Source organism: Electrophorus electricus, chromosome 20 (genome assembly GCF_041902795.1).
Source record: "Electrophorus electricus isolate QZ-2024a chromosome 20, ASM4190279v1, whole genome shotgun sequence".
Lineage (NCBI taxonomy): Eukaryota > Metazoa > Chordata > Actinopteri > Gymnotiformes > Gymnotidae > Electrophorus > Electrophorus electricus.
In genome coordinates this window covers 5770301-5789535 of record NC_137516.1, presented here as the reverse complement: position 1 = coordinate 5789535, position 19235 = coordinate 5770301, and the positions used below count along the sequence as shown (strand labels likewise).

Here is a 19235-nt window from a genome sequence, read left to right as displayed (position 1 = left end):
GTGGCACAGTTCACTTGTGCGCTCGTTGCAGGGGTGTCGCTGTACTATGAGCTCGGTCTACGAAGGTGCTCTCACTTCACTCATCGCAGTACTGGCCCACTCAAACAGAGTACATCTGCTGGAGCACTGCTTATAATCACTTTCTGCACAGCTGAAGACCTCAGAAACATTTTTTTCCCTTCTTCTTCTACTGTCTCCCAAGGACTGAACTCAGCCAAAGCAAACTAATACATCAACACCTTCTTTTCTGCAGCTCTACAAGACGTCCGGTGCCAGGATACTTGCACTGAGTTCCTGTACTTGTAAGAAACAGCCATGGTTCAAGCTACTAGAGGGGTGTTCTTTGTAATGAATGATGGATATGTAAATGGGAATCGCTAATGGTGTTTTACAAGGTTTGGAGACACTTCAGTAGCAAATGCAAACTCAAGTTATGTCTGCAAATCTGGATTCCCTTTCAAGTAACTTTTGAGGCTTTAATTGATATGAGAAATGCTATCTGGTGCTTGTTCAGTGTCAACCCTGACGGGCGGCTTTCAGTCTGAATGCCCTTTTTAACCGGTGCAGAGACGGCTTTCTGCAAACATGGAAAATGTCATCAACAGCACGGTGCTCTGCGTGATTAACTGCACTATAAATGGCACCAATAACAGCTTGCATTACGAAGCGCACAGACCTGTTTTTCTGTTCCCCGTGGCAATCATCATCGTCATGATCATTGTGGGCAACTTGCTGGTCATCATCGCGATAGCGCGGACCTCCCAGCTGCAGACTGTGACCAACGTCTTCATCATGTCGCTGGCATGCGCCGACCTCATAATGGGGGTGCTGGTGGTGCCACTCGGTGCCACCATCGTCGTCACAGGCAACTGGGAGCTGGGGGAAGGCGCTTGCTCGCTGTGGACGTCGGTGGACGTGCTGTGCGTGACCGCCAGCATCGGGACGCTGTGCGCGATCGCCGTGGACCGCTACATCGCCATCACGAGGCCGCTCCGTCACAAGGTGCTGCTGAACAAGTGGCGGGCACGGCTGATTGTCTGCGTGCTGTGGGTGGTGTCCTCACTCACCTCCTTCGTGCCCATCATGAGCGACCAATGGCGCATCTCCCTCGACGAGCTCAACTCCCTCGACGAGCCAACGGTGTGCAAGAAGGGCGAGAAGTGCTGCGACTTCATCACCAACATGCCCTTCGCCATCACTTCCTCCGTCATTTCCTTCTACATCCCGCTGCTCATCATGCTCTTCGTCTATGCCAAGGTCTTCCTTATCGCCTCCAGACAGGTGCAGCTCATAGACAAGAGCCGCCAGCGCTTCCAGAACGACTACGGGCCCGACCAAGCCGTGCCCCCATTCTGCGGCAACAACAACCTGCCGGCCACGTGCAACAGCGGCGCCCCCTTCCCCACGCGGAGGAAAGGTTCGCGCCGTCGGCCCTCCAGGCTAATCGTCGTGAAAGAGCACAAGGCCCTGAAGACGCTGGGCATCATCATGGGCTGCTTCACCCTCTGCTGGCTGCCCTTCTTTGTGGCCAACATCATAAACGTCTTCGACCGCAAGCTGATCGAGCAGGACGTCTTCCGCCTGCTCAACTGGCTAGGCTACATCAACTCGGGCCTGAACCCCATCATCTACTGCCGGAGCCCGGAATTCCGGGCCGCCTTCAAGAGCATCCTGGGCTGTCCGTGGTTTCGCGCACGACACATGAACTCCCTCTATAAGGAGCTTAGAACCCGATGCCCTTGCTTTCTGGGCTCTTCGGAGGCGGGCATGGCCGGAGCTGTCCGGCCGGCTCACTGCGCGGCGGAGACGAAGCCCGAGCCGGGCTCGCGGACAGACGCGGACGACAGTCTAGGAAGTAGCCAGAGCAGCTACAAGAGCGAGGAGCCGTCGCCGAGGCCGCCGCACTCCAATGGGAGCACGCACTTCAGCGACTTCTCCGAAACGGAGACAGAGTTGTGAGTGAAATGGATTTTTTTTTTATCATCACTCTGGAGCCCCTAGTAAACAGAAGTGTAATCCTTTTCCATTAATTAAAAAAAGCAGCATTTTGGCTTTGATAACCTACAGCAGTTTTATTTGGTCTTGCTGACTTTCAAGATTTAGATATAAAGCTTTTGATAATACCAGCACATAGCACAGATTAAAGAGTCATAAATTTCACTTCCTGCATGATGAATCGTCTGGTTCTCTGTTACCTTCAGTTTTTACATGACGTCTATACATGGCTGCTGTCACATATAGGACAGTATATACAACTTGACCTGAAGCAATGAGCATGTCCAGATAAAATTATGGTTGTTTGTAGAAAGAGCTCAGTGAGGTGAACACCGTAAAGGAAGGGGGGGGCTATGGGGCAGGTTGGTATGAGATTCCTCGGAGTGACTGAATTTGTGGGCCGCTTAACAAAGAAATGATTACTTATTATGGTATGGTTTATAGCAGCATGTGAAAACACTTAGTGAAGTTTGCATAGAGAAAGGATGCCCACAATGCCCTAAATTCATAATCCCCCGTGTTTATGGTCATGTACTACACCAAGTGCGGTCGGAGACACATGTTCCTGTGGAAGCCTGCCGCTACCCTCTGAGGCTGAAGCTTCTCACCGGAACAGCCGCTGTGCAGTGAGCCACTCACATAGAATAGCTCTCGTGACACACCGTGGCTGGAGTTTTGCTCTCCAGTAAAACATTACAGTGATTATTTTTTAAAAAGAATCTTACCCAAGCAGAATGATAAGCAAGCAGGAAACAATATTAGTCTCAGTATAAATCTTACCATCTCCCAAATACGAGATCACACCAGGTACCAACTTTTGACAGCATGTTTCATCCATCTATATACTACATGAATTTATTGTTATTATTATTTTTGCTGTTAATGCTATAGGTAACAAAAACAACAACAACAACAATTATAGTATTAGTATTATTATTCTGTTACTTGACAAGCCTCTGCCATTTCAACACTGTTTTTAAGAAACAAAGAATCTAAGCTTCAGGTTCAGATTCCCATGTATAACATGCCTGATATGAACAGTTAAGGTCAACACTGATACTTCTACTTTCTGTACTTCAAAATGACATTCCCTGTTATATTCACTTTACATTTTTAGTTTGTTCATTTTTATTAGCTTTGCAAACAAGCCATTGCTGAGAATGAACTTTTACTATTAAAGGACTAGACACAATAATTTAAAAGAAAAGCAATTGAAAAGTAAAAAAAAAATACGGCTTGGCCATTCCCAGGTATTTGAATTTAAAATAATATGTTCAGGTCTTCAAAAGCCTTATTTTGCACAATAAACAAATGAGCGAATTTAGACTGGAGTCACACAGACCCTACTAACCCTGGGCCTTCAGGAATGATGAAAATGCTCCAGACCAAAGAGAGCAGCAGGGCTTTGTGGAAAAGCCGTTCTTAGAAATGGTAGAGAATGTAGAGGGGTGAAGGGGAGGCTTTAGCACAGCTGTTAAAAGGGGTTTGTGGTTGGCCCTGGAGACATCGCCCACCTGAAATGAAGCGGAAACAATATCCAGACGCGCAGGCGCATGCATACACACACACACACACACACACACACACACACACACACACGAATGTACAGACACATTTGTGCAAGCACACGCGTACATTCACACTCGTGCTGGAGGTGAAGAAAATATAGCTTTTTTATTTAGTACACATACCTGAGACTCAAAGTAAAAAAAAAAAAAATAAAAAATTCACTTTTATTAAATTGAATGATCCTTAAGGAAAAACACTAATCATATTAATCTTAAGAAAATTTCATAGTTATTCAACATTTATAATCAACATTTATTGTGAAGCCTCATAAAAAATTTCACCTCTCAGAACTGACTAGCCCAGTTGTGAACTTTGACCCTGTAAACATTCATTTATCATGATGATGCCTTGCCAGTATTTTGCATATTGTTCTCAAACAGAATTGATTATAGGTTTTAACATTTTTTAAAATCTGACCGTCACATTAGGTGGATATGTCAGCAAGCATCCAGGATCCACAAATTCCCCTTCTTTTCCATGCTGGCAAATGGCAAACTCATTTGTAGAAACGTTTGGAGAGTATTTGATAACTGTTGATAACTAGGCAGATTTAATGACCACAGTATACGATGCCACGAGTTGCAGTGAGGTAATGTTTTCCAACGAGAGAGAAAAACGAAAGACAAAGGAAAAAAAGAAGAAAGGAAGAATATAGCAAATAAAGAAGAGCTAATGGGAGCTGACCTGTAGAGCTGCTGACGGTTAAGGCGAGTTGAGGGTGATTTCGCTGGTGTCAGTTTGCCTCCTTTTTGACAAATGAATCATATTATTCCATAATGTTACAGTTCGCGAACCCATGGGCCCTATCGGGTGTGAGCGCCCAGAATCTAATCCAATCGCAGCTGAGGGCCCTGCGAGGGCCTTCATTTAAAGCCCGCTAAAAGGCAGTTTGCTGCTGCACTGAGCCAACATCTATCGTATTAATGGATTTGGCGTTGGGTAACTGTACTGGGTGGGCGCCTAATCAAATAGACGAAAGGCCTGTGTGCCGGTCATAATCAGTTGGGTCAGGGTCACGTCTGGGGCCACGTGCTACTCGAAGTGTGTGGCGGGGAGGCGAGCGTCACGCGCAGGCCTCTGTGTTCCTGCTGATGGGTCGCTTTTAAACAGTAAGCTCCGAGGTACTAGCGAAAACAAACAAACAAACAATAGCAATTACCGCACTGCTGAGTTATAGATGGTTTGGAGCTCCATCTGCGTCATTCATAATAGCTTCGGCAGTGCACTGATTAACAGTATATGGAAGGGCATTTTTTAAAGGCTGTTTTTGTGCCCTGAGGAGGAAGAATGATTATTTAAATGCAGACCCCAAAAAAAGTATTTGGGGAATAAAATTGCCAACTTGAAGAAAAGGACTGATTGTACCAATTGCACTAGCCTGTGTATGACTGGTAATTTTACACGTTGCAAATACACAGTTCGCCTCTGTATATCTCTAATACTTTATGGGAAAAATCAACTGATTAGCGTTTACGGCTAACTCATGGGACCGACGGGTCTCAAGTAGTGTGCGCACGGTGGTCTCGGCGGTGTTTTTTGAGTTTGTGGGTGCCACTCCGGAGTCTCATGGACCCTCCCGACAGCTGATAAACGTTATCACTGCGTAGCACCGCTTCCTTTACTGCAGAGAAGCTGTTTACCAACTAAACAGAGCTAGGGACTTCGGCTAAACGTATCTCTGCGTGTCGTTTTGGCAAGCAGCAAAGTGATCAAGCCAACGTCTTCAGCATAGATGGCTCTGAATTACTATTTGTTTGTAATGAGTAACACTATTAAACACACACTTACGCTGAACAAGAAACTAAATTAGAATCAAAGCAGTGTCGTTTACACGTCGCAGGTTTATTTCAGAGATTTTTCCGTTGAAACACTGCCTGTCCAAGATTAACATTCCCTGTCTCATCGGACTCCACGGCATAACACAGGAGGAACCGGCTGCATTTTTTTTTATCCCTTTCCCTCTCTCGCAGCCAAACCGGACTGGTAATAGAAATGTGCTTTCAGAACCTGAATGGGAAAGTGACTGGCTTAGACATCATGCTTATTTACACGGGACAAGATCGTGGTTCATTTGTTCAAGTTTTGGAATTCTACTTGATACACTAAAAAATAAACTTCAGGAAGAATGTGCAGACAGTCGGCTTCTTTTTAAAGGCACGCTGCTTTGTACTTTATATGGGCAGTGACATTCTTGTAAATACATTCGACTCTTCCACCTAATTTACATACTGAACTGAAAGGACTGTTTTGGCTGGAACCTGTCCAGTTATTTCCCTGCTGATTGGGCGAACACAAACTATTTTTCGCCTACACACGAAAAACCGCCTGTGAGCTAGACAGTTCAAAAGAGGATCTGGTGGGAATGTAATCATCTGAGGTAATCTGGACAAATCGCAGACAGAGCATGCATACATTCATTCAACAAAATTATTCGTACTGAAGCACTTTAGCTTTCTCTCTGTGTTATTCCACAGGATAACAATAACTGTGAAGTGATCCACTGGAGTTATGTCTTTATAAGAGCATCCGTTAAAGAGAATCTTACAATTGGACTTAATTATGTCATAAGCACAGCAGGCAATCAGGAATCGGTCACTTCAAGCCACACGCCATTCATATTTCTGAGCTTTGTCTGAGAAAGGTGTCGGACTGGTGGCATCTTTACTGCCATTTATGACATGCTGGGAAAGAGCTCAGCACTTCTTTACGCTGACATCTGCACGCCTGCTTTGCCCAGGCCCTGACATGACAAACATGTTCTTGATCACTGCGAGAGTCTGAGGCTCAGTGCACAGTGAGGTTGACAGGAGGCCAGAATGGGTCGTTATCTCCTCTGGCTGGCTTTCATTTGCTGTATCTGTGGTGGGCTATGTTTCCCTACAGAACAGATAGCATCACACGCACCAGCCACCACTGTCAACCAACGTATCTGGCAGACATGCGCGCCACACAGCAGCACTCCTGTGGGCCACGCCATGGAACATGGAGGGCGCTTGGGTCATTGAAGTGGCTACAAAATGACAGAGTGGCAGGGCAGTCTTTTGTGGAGCAGGCAGACATCCCATGATGCTTTGTGGAGCACGAACACTTCCCATCAAGCTGAACAATAGGCTGCTTCTATTTGTTCCCCATTTTCCAATCCAGGACGGCTGGTGTTATTTTAGGTCTTTTCTGCTAATCAAATTGAAGCTTTTGGTTTTCCATACTTGCTCATATTTCTTAGTGCAATCACAGTGGGCGGCACGACAGTGATTCTCCAGTCAATTTGAGAGCTGACGAGCTTGACTACTTTACAAAATACATACTTCTACCATGAGCGGAAAGAGAAGGAAGCACGGAAAGGTGAAAGGATTGGTAATGCTTGAAAAGTTATCCTTTTTGGCCTCTCATGAACATGTGCATGAAGCCATATGCTGTGCATCAATACACATGCCATGCGCTGATTGTTACATCATGCTCTGTGCAGTAGGCGAGAGACAGAGAGAGAGAGAGAGAGAGAGAGAGAGAGAGAGAGAAAGAGAGATGTTAAAGAGACATGAAGAGCATAAGCAATGAGGTAATGCCTTATTTCAGGATATTGATTCAGTATGGAGCAAGGAGATCCTTTCAAAAGACACTGTGTCACTATAATGTCACATAGTCAAATCCTGTGCAGGGCAGGCCTATCTGGGACATTATTCCTTATCCATGTGTTGGTCAATTTCTCATCGCTGTTGCTCAAGGTTTATATTTTGGTTGAAATCACTTAGGTCTGGGGCTACAGGATGAAATCAATAAAGGCTTGAGTGCAAGACTTTAAACAACCTACCCTAGATGTGCATCCTGGAACTGGTTGTAACTGGGAGGGTCAGTTCTGTCCAACTGTCAGTTCAAAATGTTTATTCCGTCCTGTCATGCAGCCGACCAACGTAACGAATTAACTCGACTAGAAAGTGGAGTCATGTGATGCAGCTGAAAATGTAGTAGTCAACACGTCCAGCTGTCACGATGTCATGCTGTTATGTGTGCTAAACAGACACCATGCAGTGTATTGCCACTTTAAGGGGGCCTGAATATTTTGCTTAGCAGGAGAAGAATGAAACAGTGAGGCTGCAGAGTCAAGAGCTTCTCTAAGTGGAGCCGCGGCAGCCATCTGCATTCAGAAATAAGGCGCGCACACCACAAGTGCGTAGTCACCTCCGCCACACGCTGCATTGTGTGCCTGGCACACAAGCATGGCAGCAAATGTTCATTCCGGCTCCAAAGCTGGCCTCAGCGCCCCTGTAACAGTAGCTGTGGAACAGAAGAACAGAGAGGGAGAGAGAGCACACATTATAAAACCATTAAAACCCATTAAAAACCAAAACAAAGTGAAACACCATTTGAAACTCCACAGTGGTGCCTGCAGTAACGCCGTGTAACAGGAGAACGAGGCTGTAACAAGGAACAAAACAAAACTTCAGGGACAGACAGGTACAGATTCGTGTGGCCTGTTGAGAGTGGCTGTGCTGGGAGTGCCAGGTCTGCGCTGGGACTGTCAGGTCTGTGCTGGGAGTGTCAGGCCTGTGCTGGGAATGTCAGGTCTGTGCTGGGAGTGCCAAGCCTGTGTTGGGAGTGTCAGGACTGTGCTGGGAGTGTCTCTGTTGCTGGGAGAGTCAGGCCTGTGCTGGGAGTGTCAGGTCTGTGCTGGGAGTGTCAGGCCTGTGCTGGGAATGTCAGGTCTGTGCTGGGAGTGCCAAGCCTGTGTTGGGAGTGTCAGGACTGTGCGGGGAGTGTCTCTATTGCTGGGAGAGTCAGGCCTGTGCTGGGAGTGTCAGGTCTGTGCTGAGAGTGCCAGGCCTGTGCTGGGACTGTCAGATCTGCTCTGGGAGTACGTGAGAGCTAGAGAGAACCATGCCTGTGACGAGTGACTGAGCGAGAGTTCAAACAGCGGCAAAGCAGTGATCGCACTAACCTCAGCAGTGGCAGAAGTGTGAGCATGAAACTCTTTCATGGGAAAAGAAAAGTAACAAAGTGTGCAGGACTAGTTTATACAAGCGGAACCGGGTCAGATGTACGGCAGACGTCTCAGTAATGCGAAAAGGTCAAACTGGCAGATGTACTTCAGCAGGTCAGGGGTGGGGAGCTGGGGGCAGGATTAAATGCGGTCTCTCCAGATGAGTGAGTAGACACCATACCCGTGACGGTGGGGAGATAGAGGGACATGCCTGAAAAGCAGCGGTGCACACGATGACAACAGGAGGAATTCTTTTCCTAGGCAGAGATTTGGGTATGTGCCCGATACCCACATCAACATACAGGCATGTCTGCCACTACAGTCACATATACATGGACGAGAATGCCAGACCGACAGGTTTGGAACCACTCACTGTGGTTCAGCTGCAGCGTTCACTTTGAAGAACCTTCAACCCAAAAAGTACATTTTTAGTCAATCTTTCCTCAACCCATTAAATTACAATTACTTTGAGAAATCTCCCTTTAATCTAATTGGCATCTTCAAGAGAAAAGTAGCACAGAAATATATCAGATTAGACACAGTGGCAGGTTGTGACCTGTGCTAATTAAGGAACTTTACAGGGCTTCATCCTAAAACAGAAATTCTTGTGAATGAGGGTGTGGAGTAGGGGGAAGGGCACCCTAGCACGTGGCGCTACCCATGTGACCATTAGGCTTGCCACACAGACTACTACAGACTCGCCTGAAGACTGATTAGACGATAAGACACAGAAGCTACTACACAGAAGCCAAAGGAAGAGACAGAGAGAGCAGATTCAGAAGAGGGTCTGGAGTCGAGAATGAAAAGCCTCAGTATCTCCATACCTAAGACATTCCAAAACCCCTAAATTTAGACTTTGAATAAATGCTCTATGGCAATATCCTGATTGATTATGGCTACTACGAGGCTGGCAAAGAAGCAAATGTACTTGGTTTACATTCTCATTATACCACAGCTGATTCATGTTGGTATCGCTTTCACGGACAACAAAACTGCCGTTCCACTCACTCTCTCTTCATTTGCTCCTCGCTGCGGGCTCACAGATGGCTCATCGTCTGGAGTTGCCTCGCACGTGGCTCCTTTCACATCTAACGGTGACTGAGCTGGTGCCGGACTCGAAGACCTTCCAGCCTGCTGTACCCGCTCTCACATGACAGGCTCACTGCTGGGGGCCGGCACCGGCCCCTGGGGTGTTTAGGGGCCAGGGACATTCTCACATAAAACCCGTCTTTGGCTACGTTAATAAAAACCTCCTGTGTTGTATGATTTGTCATCAACCTTAGCCGCTCTGCATTTTTTTCTCCCTCATCTCACAGCCATGTTCTCTGAGGGCTGTCTTGTTTTCAATGTAGGCCCGTCCCACACCTCGCTACACTGTCCTTCATCGCATGCGGTGGCAACAGTGGGCGGTTTAGAAGTTTCCTCTTTTCGATGCTCGCGCTCGCAAACAAATGCACGATGCCCCGGTGTTCTGCATTGATCATGTGCAAATGATCACGTGTGCAGATTTTCACATTCACATGACAGACAGAGGACGGGCAGACACAGAGACATACGCAAAACACAGCTGGGCTCAGGCGTGTCTGGTTTCAGTATGCTGCACAGTATAAATGGAGCAACCTGGTACCTTGGGATTTGGCCTGGCACAAACTGAGCGGTGGAAATATTTGCCCAAACTCAGCTGCACAGTACAGATGCCATTGTCTGCCTTCTGTCCTAAAATTTGGATCAGGGTGGATTCAACTGTTACCAAAGTTCCGTTAGAAGGGCTTGTTTGGCACCGGAGGCAGAGAAGTCCCACTGCTCCCATTGCGTGCTTCTGGAAACGGATGATTTCGTTAAGATGAAAATCAGATAAATCCCACTTTACTCTGACATTTGCTCAAGCCAACGCAGGCCCTGCAGAGATGTTTGCTGGATTTGGGGCAACGGCTCCTTGCTGCTACACTTGCTGCTGCTGTCATGGCTTCCGTAAAAACTGCCAAATTGCAATCGCAAGTGGTGGATTGAAATCTGGCATAGGCCTGGAAGTCTGAACCAAACTCTTTAACGGTTATTTTGAGGCTGGCATGAGCAAAACAGAGGACAGAGATGTTATTCTGCCGTCTCGACTGACGCCCCCATGTTAGTGTTCTGGCCTCTGATTGGTTGTTGTGGCAGGGCATGGACGGAGTGAGAAATGACCCTCAAAGCAGGTCCACCTTGCTCAAAGAAGTGAATGAGGGGCGTATGTCTTGGACTGACATGCCATGTGAGCTGAATCCAGCAGTCGTTAACCGATACGATTGTGCAAACATTCATTCACACATTTAGTACAGCTGAGCGCCCCTGATAGCAAGTGCCCAGGCTAAAGAGGGAATGAGGACAATACACAAGAACATTGAGTTGACAAACTGAACCTCTGAGACAGAAAGACAAGTCAGTGCACAGGCCAGCCCTAAACCTACACTCCAGTCTTACCGTAGGCTCCTTATTTCATATGTTCAATTAATTTCAGGGAAATTTTGAAATGATAGTCATACTCAGCTTTTGCAATGTATTGCACAAAATCACACTCAGTGTCTCAGAAGGAATGGCAGAGAATAGTTTAGATGTCATTGACCTCCACTGATGGATTGCCAGGTGAAAACCTCAGGTATGGGGTCAAACAGCCCACTGGTGATGTAGAAAGACATTGGTAGTTACTGTGCATGTCAAAGTGAAGGGTTTATTAGAAGGCTAAAGATGTTTATGGCTGCAACCCTAGAATTTCCCACAGGGCAGCACGTAAGTCTCCCTCTATTATATACCTAAACACACACACCCACAGCCCACCCTCCCAAACACACACAAACACACACACATACACACACACACACACACACACACACACACACACACACATACAGACTAAGTGAAAGCCTATATGTATTGGCTCAGTTATGAAAATATAACTAATTAAATGCAAATGAGGCCAATGGGTTCAGCATGAAGCCGAGCCCACTGCACTAATGCAGTAAGCCAAGGGCACTCATGATTCTCCGGGCAGCGGCAGCACTGGACATGACCTGCTCACCTCTCATCGTATGAGCAAGCTCATCAACATAACAAAATTAAACGCAGTCGACAGCACTAACGCCTAACAGAAACATTTTGATGTGGAACGGAGCACCTAACATTCCATGCAAAAACGTGTGGTACAAAATGTCAAACAGGCCTGCGACAGGCTTTACGAAACGTGGCTCAAATCAGGCAGGTTGCCAGCTTGCCACCGATCTGGCACAGCGGTGACTTCACACCTCCCTCAGGTCCAGCAGCTGACGAGCATTGAACTACATACCTACAATGGTGTGCACCTCAGCCACCATCATAGGTATGCAGTGAAGACTGGACGTAGTAAATCACGGAGCCTCAAAGGAGTAGGGCAGATCCGCAAGCCCACATGTTGTAGTGACCGAGGGGGACTGTTTCTGCTGGTGAAACTTTAGGCGTAGACATGGTGGGCATTTTTTGCATGTTTGTTGCATTTCAGCATGGCTGCAAAACCAGCTGTTCTGTAGAGATGCATTAAATGTAGTCCACAAAAATGCAAACACACAGGCTGTGTGTGTGTGTGTGTGTGTGTGTGTGTGTGTGTGTGTGTGTGTGTGTGTGTGTGTGTGTGTGTGTGTGTGTGTGTGCGTCGCTAAGAGAGTGAACAAGAATGGCAAGGAGAGAGAGGGGGAGATTTCTGTTCACTCTGTTCTCCAACTCTGTTCCTATTCCCACCCTTTCACCTAGACTTCACTCCTCATTCTGGAACACCTAGGACACAAGAGCCCATTCACATGGAAATGTGCAGCTAATCAGGGCCTATAGGCATTGTATTAGGGCCTGGAGCACAGATCCGTGCAAACACAGCACTGAGATAAGGAGGATGTCCTAACGGCATTTCAAAATGTTTCGGCATGCGCCTCCAAATGAGACACGCGTAATGGCCAGACAGCAAATTCTAACTGCAAAGTGAGGCACTACAGTAATGCATGATGCGACATAAAAGTGTTTACATGGCAATACCCCCACCCCCGACTAATAATTTGAAACTTACATCAAGAAGACTACAAATTTAAAACATATGATTATAATGGGATGGATTATGTGTAATGAAAATTTCAGTTAACATGATGCAGACAAAGGTGAAGGTGTTTGGGAAAGATTGTTCTTGAATCAAATGTGAGGATGGGATGCAACTCTGGGAAAAGGCTATTGCTCTTGCCATGTCACCTTCCAATGTGTCTGGCTACAAGCTGGCTAACAGTAGCCGAGCAACATATATCTGCTCAAAGGATCACACACAAGAGTGTAAAAATGTCCTTTCCAGGTCTTTTGGTTGTGTGTGATGTCAGTACGGGGCTGGGGCCCAGACGGCGTGCTCCAGAGATACTCTGGTAAACACACATGAATGAAACACTAATTGCAGAGTCAATGTAATCCGATCAGATACAGAGGCGAGTGGAGGTAAACACCTCGGAAGTTATGATGAACACAGCAGTAAAAAAAAAAAAAAAACACAGTTAACGTGGTTCAGTCGCAGGTGACTTGTGATAAAAGATAAAAGACAAACAGAGAGGTGACAGAGAAAGGGTGGCAAAATCATGCAGCATTTTCATGTTTCAAAAGTCATAACTCATAACGGGTCCATTAAGTGTGGTGGCATCAGGTAACCTTCAGGCCTTTTCTCCAGTAATGAATAGCTTATATAAAAACCAGTCCAGAGCAGAGCTGGGAGGGGGGACTCAGATTGAGTTAGCAGGATGCTAATGTGAAGAAACGATTTACGTGTTCCAGGTTGCCTTTCTGAGCATGGCAGTAAAAAGAGGCTTGATTAAAAATATTTTCAGACCATCAATCACTGAAATCAACTATTTTTTAAGCCTGACATCTGACTGGACCATTTTTACCAAAAACAGCAGAAGCACATAGACGAGTATTTGTAGAGTAAACTAAAAAATGAAATTGCTGACCAAACCATTTACTTTCGCTAAGGACAAGCTGTTTTTAACAAAATATACAGCATTCAAAATGATGAATTAATTGGTGTAGTTTGCAGTGGAGTTCTCCAATGCAGGCGAATCTAAGAGTAGACTATTACTCAAACTCCACAGCAGTAACAAGGACTCAGAGCACAAGCAGTGCATTTAGCTGCTTGTATTATGGGCACATCCAGCTAGTGAAATTACAGTCAAGGCCTAGGCAAGGTATTGTTGGATACAAATTATGAAGCACCAAAATTTGTAGATGATTACACAAGACAAAAAGAAAACTACATTTGCCTTGGCTATATATGTACTATAGCAAAGGTTAAATGATCTTTACATAACCATTTATATGTGCTGCTGGGTGAGTTTGGCTTGCACCATAGAACAAATATTGTTGTCCATTGGTAGAGTTCTTTGGGAATACTTTTCTTTATGTAAAAGGCTTTTATTTCCACAGGTGGTGTAACAAAACGCTCCGCACACTAAAGTAACACCAGAGGTACTTAAGAACCTGTGCATCTAAAACTACGTTTTTACTGTACGTTTTAATGTGGCGCGATCATTCGGAAGACGTTGAGGTGGCGGTAACACTAACTGGGCTGCCTGATGTGACCCTTCTTATCGGATCCCGGGGGAAACGACAGGATGGACAACAACAAAGAAAGAAAAGAAAAGTCTTTGATGGCACTCATGACCCGGTCTGCCTCTCGTGCGCTCCTCTGGGTCGGGCCGGGCTCTCCCAGAACATTTTTCATCTTATTTCCCCCTCCCTCCCTCCACTTCCCCCACGCAGCCTTTCCCCCCCCCTCAGACAGGACATGAGCGCTGGGCACTGTTTATATGTTCCAGTGGAGACATGTACAGTATCCGAGATAGGATCGGAATCCCGGGCATTTGGAGCGACAGTGGGAGAAATGAGGAAGAAGAGGTGGGGGCTTGCGTGAGGGAGCAAAAGATGAGCGACAGGATATCATGAGAGAAAGACGGAGGATGGGATGTTCTCCCAGGACGACAGAGTTGAGAGTTTATATTTGTGCCATCATCTTTTTTTCTCAGGGAAAGAAAATAATATTATTGGCTTTTTTTTTTTTTTTTTTGCCAAGGGGATAGCTTTCTCTGAGCCACAAAATCAAATCATTTTCATTTAAAAATACCAATGAAAAGGATCTGTCACACACTGTGGCAGCTACAAATGCAGTGGCAGAACTAATAAAGCATGGCCGCGATGCTTAATGCATTGACAGATTTGAGGTTGGCTGAAGAGTGGGTCTGCAAAGTGCCACGTGTGCTTTTCTTCTTGTTCTGGTATATCCAAGTCATCTCTCACTATACCGCCTCGCCAAGTGCAGCAAGCCAGCCAACATCCTGATGAGAAAATTGGCCTTAAATGTATGGATACTTAAACTATGAGAGCATGGATTTTAGATTTTCTGACACAGGACATTTTGTGTTTATAAGCGTGTGTAAGTATGTGTGTGTGTGTGAGAGAGAGAGAGGGAGACAGAGAGAGGGAGAGGGAGAGAGAGAGAGCAAGAGAAGAAGAAGGAGAGAGGTGTGCAGTCATATCAATTTAAGATGAGTGAGTTAAATTGGGTAAGAGAAAGTATTTATATATAGTCTTTTTCTTTGACCACATTGAGTATCGTAGTGATACTATTTCAATTAATCCAGAAAATTCTAACTACTAACCTTGTCTTGGTCCTATATTTTTTTCTATCTTAAGATAACATGTTTGTAGTGATATTATTGCTATGCTTAGATCTGTGCAACAGTACTTCAGTATTTATCAGTGTCAAACTTCAACTGATTCCTCCGTATAATATAAATTCATACAAATCATTTAATCTTTCAACTAAAATAATTAAAATAAAATAATTAATTATGACCAAGCTACAATTTATTAAAATAAATACGTACTTTTATTTTGTATGTATGGGCATTTCATAATTAATAAAATAATTTTATAGATTATATTAAATTTAATGTTTTTTTTCCAAAATGTTCAGTTTTGCAATTAAAAGTGTAAAAATGTAAAGTGAGTATATTGCACACTGATGCAGTATCACAGTACTGCTATGAGGCCAAGGGTCATGAATGCAGAGACAACAAAGCCTCAGGAAATATTTGGGCTAAAACACAGTGTTCCAGTTTAAATGTAAAAGAGTTACAGATAGTTTAACCAACAGCAGTACAATACCAGAATGTCAGCTTGCGTGCTGTGTATGATCCATTTGTATGTGAAGTGCTTTGTGAATTATGAAAGATCCAAACACTTGAAATACTTGAAACATTTCCAGGCTCAAGATACATATTAGAAATAATCAGGGAATAGTAAGAGCGTCTGGCAGTGCTTCTAACCAAGACTATTTTCTTCTTTCCCTAGTTCCACTCTACAGGAGCAGGATGAGTAAGACTCCTCGGCTTGCCTGGACGACAGAGAGAGAGAGAGAGACTCATTTCAGCCGAGAAAAGCTAAACTTCCAGTGGTCCGAGGACCATCGCTACAAACGCAGAGCCACAAGGGGGGAACCTCCCGAAATTAGTACAATGAAATAAACAAGACAAGCAAGATAAACAAAATGAGGAAAGCTAATCATACGGCGGCATGCACAAAGAGGACTTGCAGACTCCCAGGAGCTGACGAGAGCAGAGAGTGCGCTTAGATTGCTGATGCACTCGGCCTTCGGGCTCTGCTAAGAAAGGACTGGACCGCTCCACCTCAGGACAGGTCTGCGGAGTCCAAGTGACAGACGGCGGCCGTGAACGAGCAGCCGGAGACCCGGCTGGAGCGGAGAGGAAGGGATGAGGCGTCTGGTTCCCCAGTGAACCAAACCTTGAGATCTCTAAAGGACTCAAAGTTAGCAAAAAAAAAAAAAGTTTCCCCCCCCTTCCTCCCATGGCACTCTAAGTTAGTGAAACTACACATATACGAATGTTTTCTTTTAGTAAGAGAACGCACCTACAGCAAACTTTAAGCACAATGGATGTAGCCTCTGGTTTTCAATATAAAAAAGTGGCAGTTTAAACCAAATTTTATACTTATGTTAAATTATTTTTTAATTTATTTTTGTTGCCTGTCTTACCTGTGAATGTGTAAAAGACTATCAGAAACGATACAGGTATTCATGTCGCATAGGTTACCTTCTGTTCGGTGGTGTGTATTTCATGGTAGCTAATGTGTTTTGTTCGGTCTGTCAAGTCCAAACCTTATCGCTGTTTGAAGTGCCCAGGACTCGAACCCTTATACTGCCATATTTTTGGGGTGGCCATATTCTCATCAAGCTCAGACTTTGTTCTTACCCTGGGCTCACATGCGGAAATCTGAACACAAGAATCACCTCATTCTCCTGATTCTTTTATTCACCTTCAGTGCTGCTAGATACCTGTTTTCTTTTTTATTTCTTTGGTGGCAAAAGACTGACGAACTTTCATCTTCTGAAACACACCCAGTGTATAGGGCATGACGCACAATATTGTTCTGTATTACACTTTTGTTAAAATAAGTTCCTGTTCTAATAAAATTCACAAGGTAAAATTAATTTTGACAATAAATGGGTCAAGAAAAAAAAAAAACATGAAGATTAACTGAACATACTCACCTTTCCAAATATAGCAAACTTGTGCTTCATTATCATGTATAACTGCAAAGGCTTTCATTATCATTGATGAAAGCAAAAACTGGCAAAACAGGAAAATAAGAAAAGTGATTGAAATAACAACAAACACTTACTGGTGTCATCTTTCTGTAGTCCTTTGATACAGGATGATGAATTAATGACTGCTCTGCTTCTAGAGAAATCAACTGGCAACATCACTTGCTATCATCAATGCTTTTTGAGCTCTGTGCACAATTCCTTATTTAATAGGATTTTCTTCTAATATATGTGGAACAGCCAAGACTGAATGCTCAAAAAGAAAAAAACGAAGGGAAAAAGCAGAGCTGCGCTGTTAGCTCAAAAAGACACTAAACTCTCTGTGAAATGTCACCATGGCAGATTTTATAAATATTATTTGAAACCAGTCACTGTGATTATTGCAACTAAAAGTGTAACCCTGGCTTTAGCATAATCTTAACTCCACCATCAGTAGAGATATTAAAACTAGTCTTATTGTGAGTCCAGAAGAAAGGCCCCAGTAATACAGAGACTCACTCATAATGTAGTGTTCACACAGGCAGGTGATTTGACTGGTCTGTGTGAATACCTGTTATTGTGTGTTTTGAGATAATCCGGACCGGTTCCAGAGCACCTAATGAAAAGTTCAGGGTCTCATTACAGTTCTGAGCAGGGCTGCTTTGGAACCAAAAATTCTCCATTCTGATGCAGGAAGTGAAGAATAAAGTGGATTGCGTGAACCGTGACCGTTTGTGAATTGAGAAATTACAATGGCCAAAATGGTGATTAATATGTGATCAATTAATGTCATTCATTACAAAGCTCTATAAATAAATTAACAGAAAATAATTGCAAGATTCATATGTGAATCTGTGTGAATGTATTTAAAAACAAACAAACAAACAAAAAATGACTAGTCCCAGACAGTGGGCTGTAATCAAAATCAAAAATGCTTCAACTCTCTGTATACAGTCCAAGGTGCAGATAGGGTATGAAATAGATTTGTGGAAAAGAATTATGACTGGACTACCAAAAAATTCACACTGGCCTGTTTAAATGATAGGAAGTGAACATTTGGTTTTAAGATGTGGCTATGCATTTGTTCACAGTAGAACAGTCTCTACCAGCCCAGAATGCAGAGTGTGGCGCTGGAACTGCCCAGGATACAACAGTCTTATCTCTCTAAGCCCAATGGATGGAAACAATTACCCACAACACCCTGCCTCCAGTTTGATTACTATCGGCTTAGGCCTGTTTTTACTCCTCGACAAACACCGCCAAGGGAAGCTGGAGAAACCATCTCAAAACCTCAACAGGGAAGATGAGAGTCCAAAACATATAAATAAACAAACAAAACATATGTTAAGGTTGTCAGACAGGCCTCTGTAGCAATCTGACTAAACTGGTATTGTATTTTGTTTTTTTAAACACCACTCCCCTTGCATCTAAATTAAGCTCTCCTGAATCCCATTTCACCTCAGACAGACAGTTATGACTGGAGATGGCAATCTCAAAAACCACCTACATTTCAAACCACAACAATAAAACATAACCAAAGCAGAGAAGGCGAGAAGGAGACATTTGCTAGTATAGTATATCAGATAATGGTCAAATGCTGAGTAAAATGAGAGATTCTCGACAGACAAAGTCAAGTAGGAGACATTTGTCAGTGTGCAGTGACCAAGAATCAAGCAGACAGAAAACAAAGATTTTTCCTGATTAGAAAATGCTGTCAAAAAAAAATTATTCTCACCACTAGGTCTGGTATGATTTAACTGAAACTAAACCTAATACTCCTATGATCATTTCCCCATACAGACTTAACTTAATCCTGGTCTCAAAAGATCTTTTCAATTGCAATTGTCTGTTTACAATGGCATTTACTCTAGGGTAAAAAAAAAAAAATCTGTATCTGGAAACTCAACCAAAAACAGATCTATGGAGGTTACTTTAAAATAATAGAATCAGCGTTATTCCCCTAAAAAGATCAAAAACAGCAACCCAGAGCGAAACCACTGTATGTTTATCCTCAATTCTGACTTGAGATGTCACCCAGTAAACAACAGAAAAACAGAACCAGCTCCA

The 19235-nt window shown here is 44.2% G+C and overlaps 1 protein-coding gene across 4 annotated transcripts; it reads left to right on the top strand.

Annotated features, from left to right (window-relative positions):
* Nucleotides 1-5: 5 nt before the first annotated feature.
* On the top strand, nt 6-17928 carry adrb3a (adrenoceptor beta 3a). Of its 4 annotated transcripts, none has more exons than XR_014118866.1 (3): nt 6-1955; nt 13994-14925; nt 15920-17928. XR_014118866.1 is itself a non-coding variant. In XM_081703420.1 (3 exons), exons 1-2 carry the CDS (start codon nt 586-588, stop codon nt 14025-14027), a joined length of 1404 nt encoding a protein of 467 aa, XP_081559546.1. In that variant the 5' UTR covers nt 6-585; the 3' UTR covers nt 14028-14035; nt 15920-17928. The 4 variants fall into 4 exon arrangements, 3 of the variants coding, with proteins under 3 accessions (XP_081559546.1, XP_081559545.1, XP_026867988.2); XM_081703420.1 differs by having other exon boundaries at nt 13994-14035; XM_081703419.1 differs by lacking the exon at nt 15920-17928 and having other exon boundaries at nt 13994-15909.
* Nucleotides 17929-19235: the final 1307 nt, after the last annotated feature.

What these genes read in the sequence shown, in the direction of transcription:
- adrb3a (XM_081703420.1), top strand. Translation starts at nt 586, where the DNA reads ATGGAAAATGTCATCAACAGCACGGTGCTCTGCGTGATTAACTGCACT. An exon ending in TCCGAAACGGAGACAGAGTT is followed by an intron (nt 1,956 to 13,993) that starts GTGAGTGAAATG and finishes TTATTTCCACAG; the next exon opens with GTGGTGTAACAAAACGCTCC.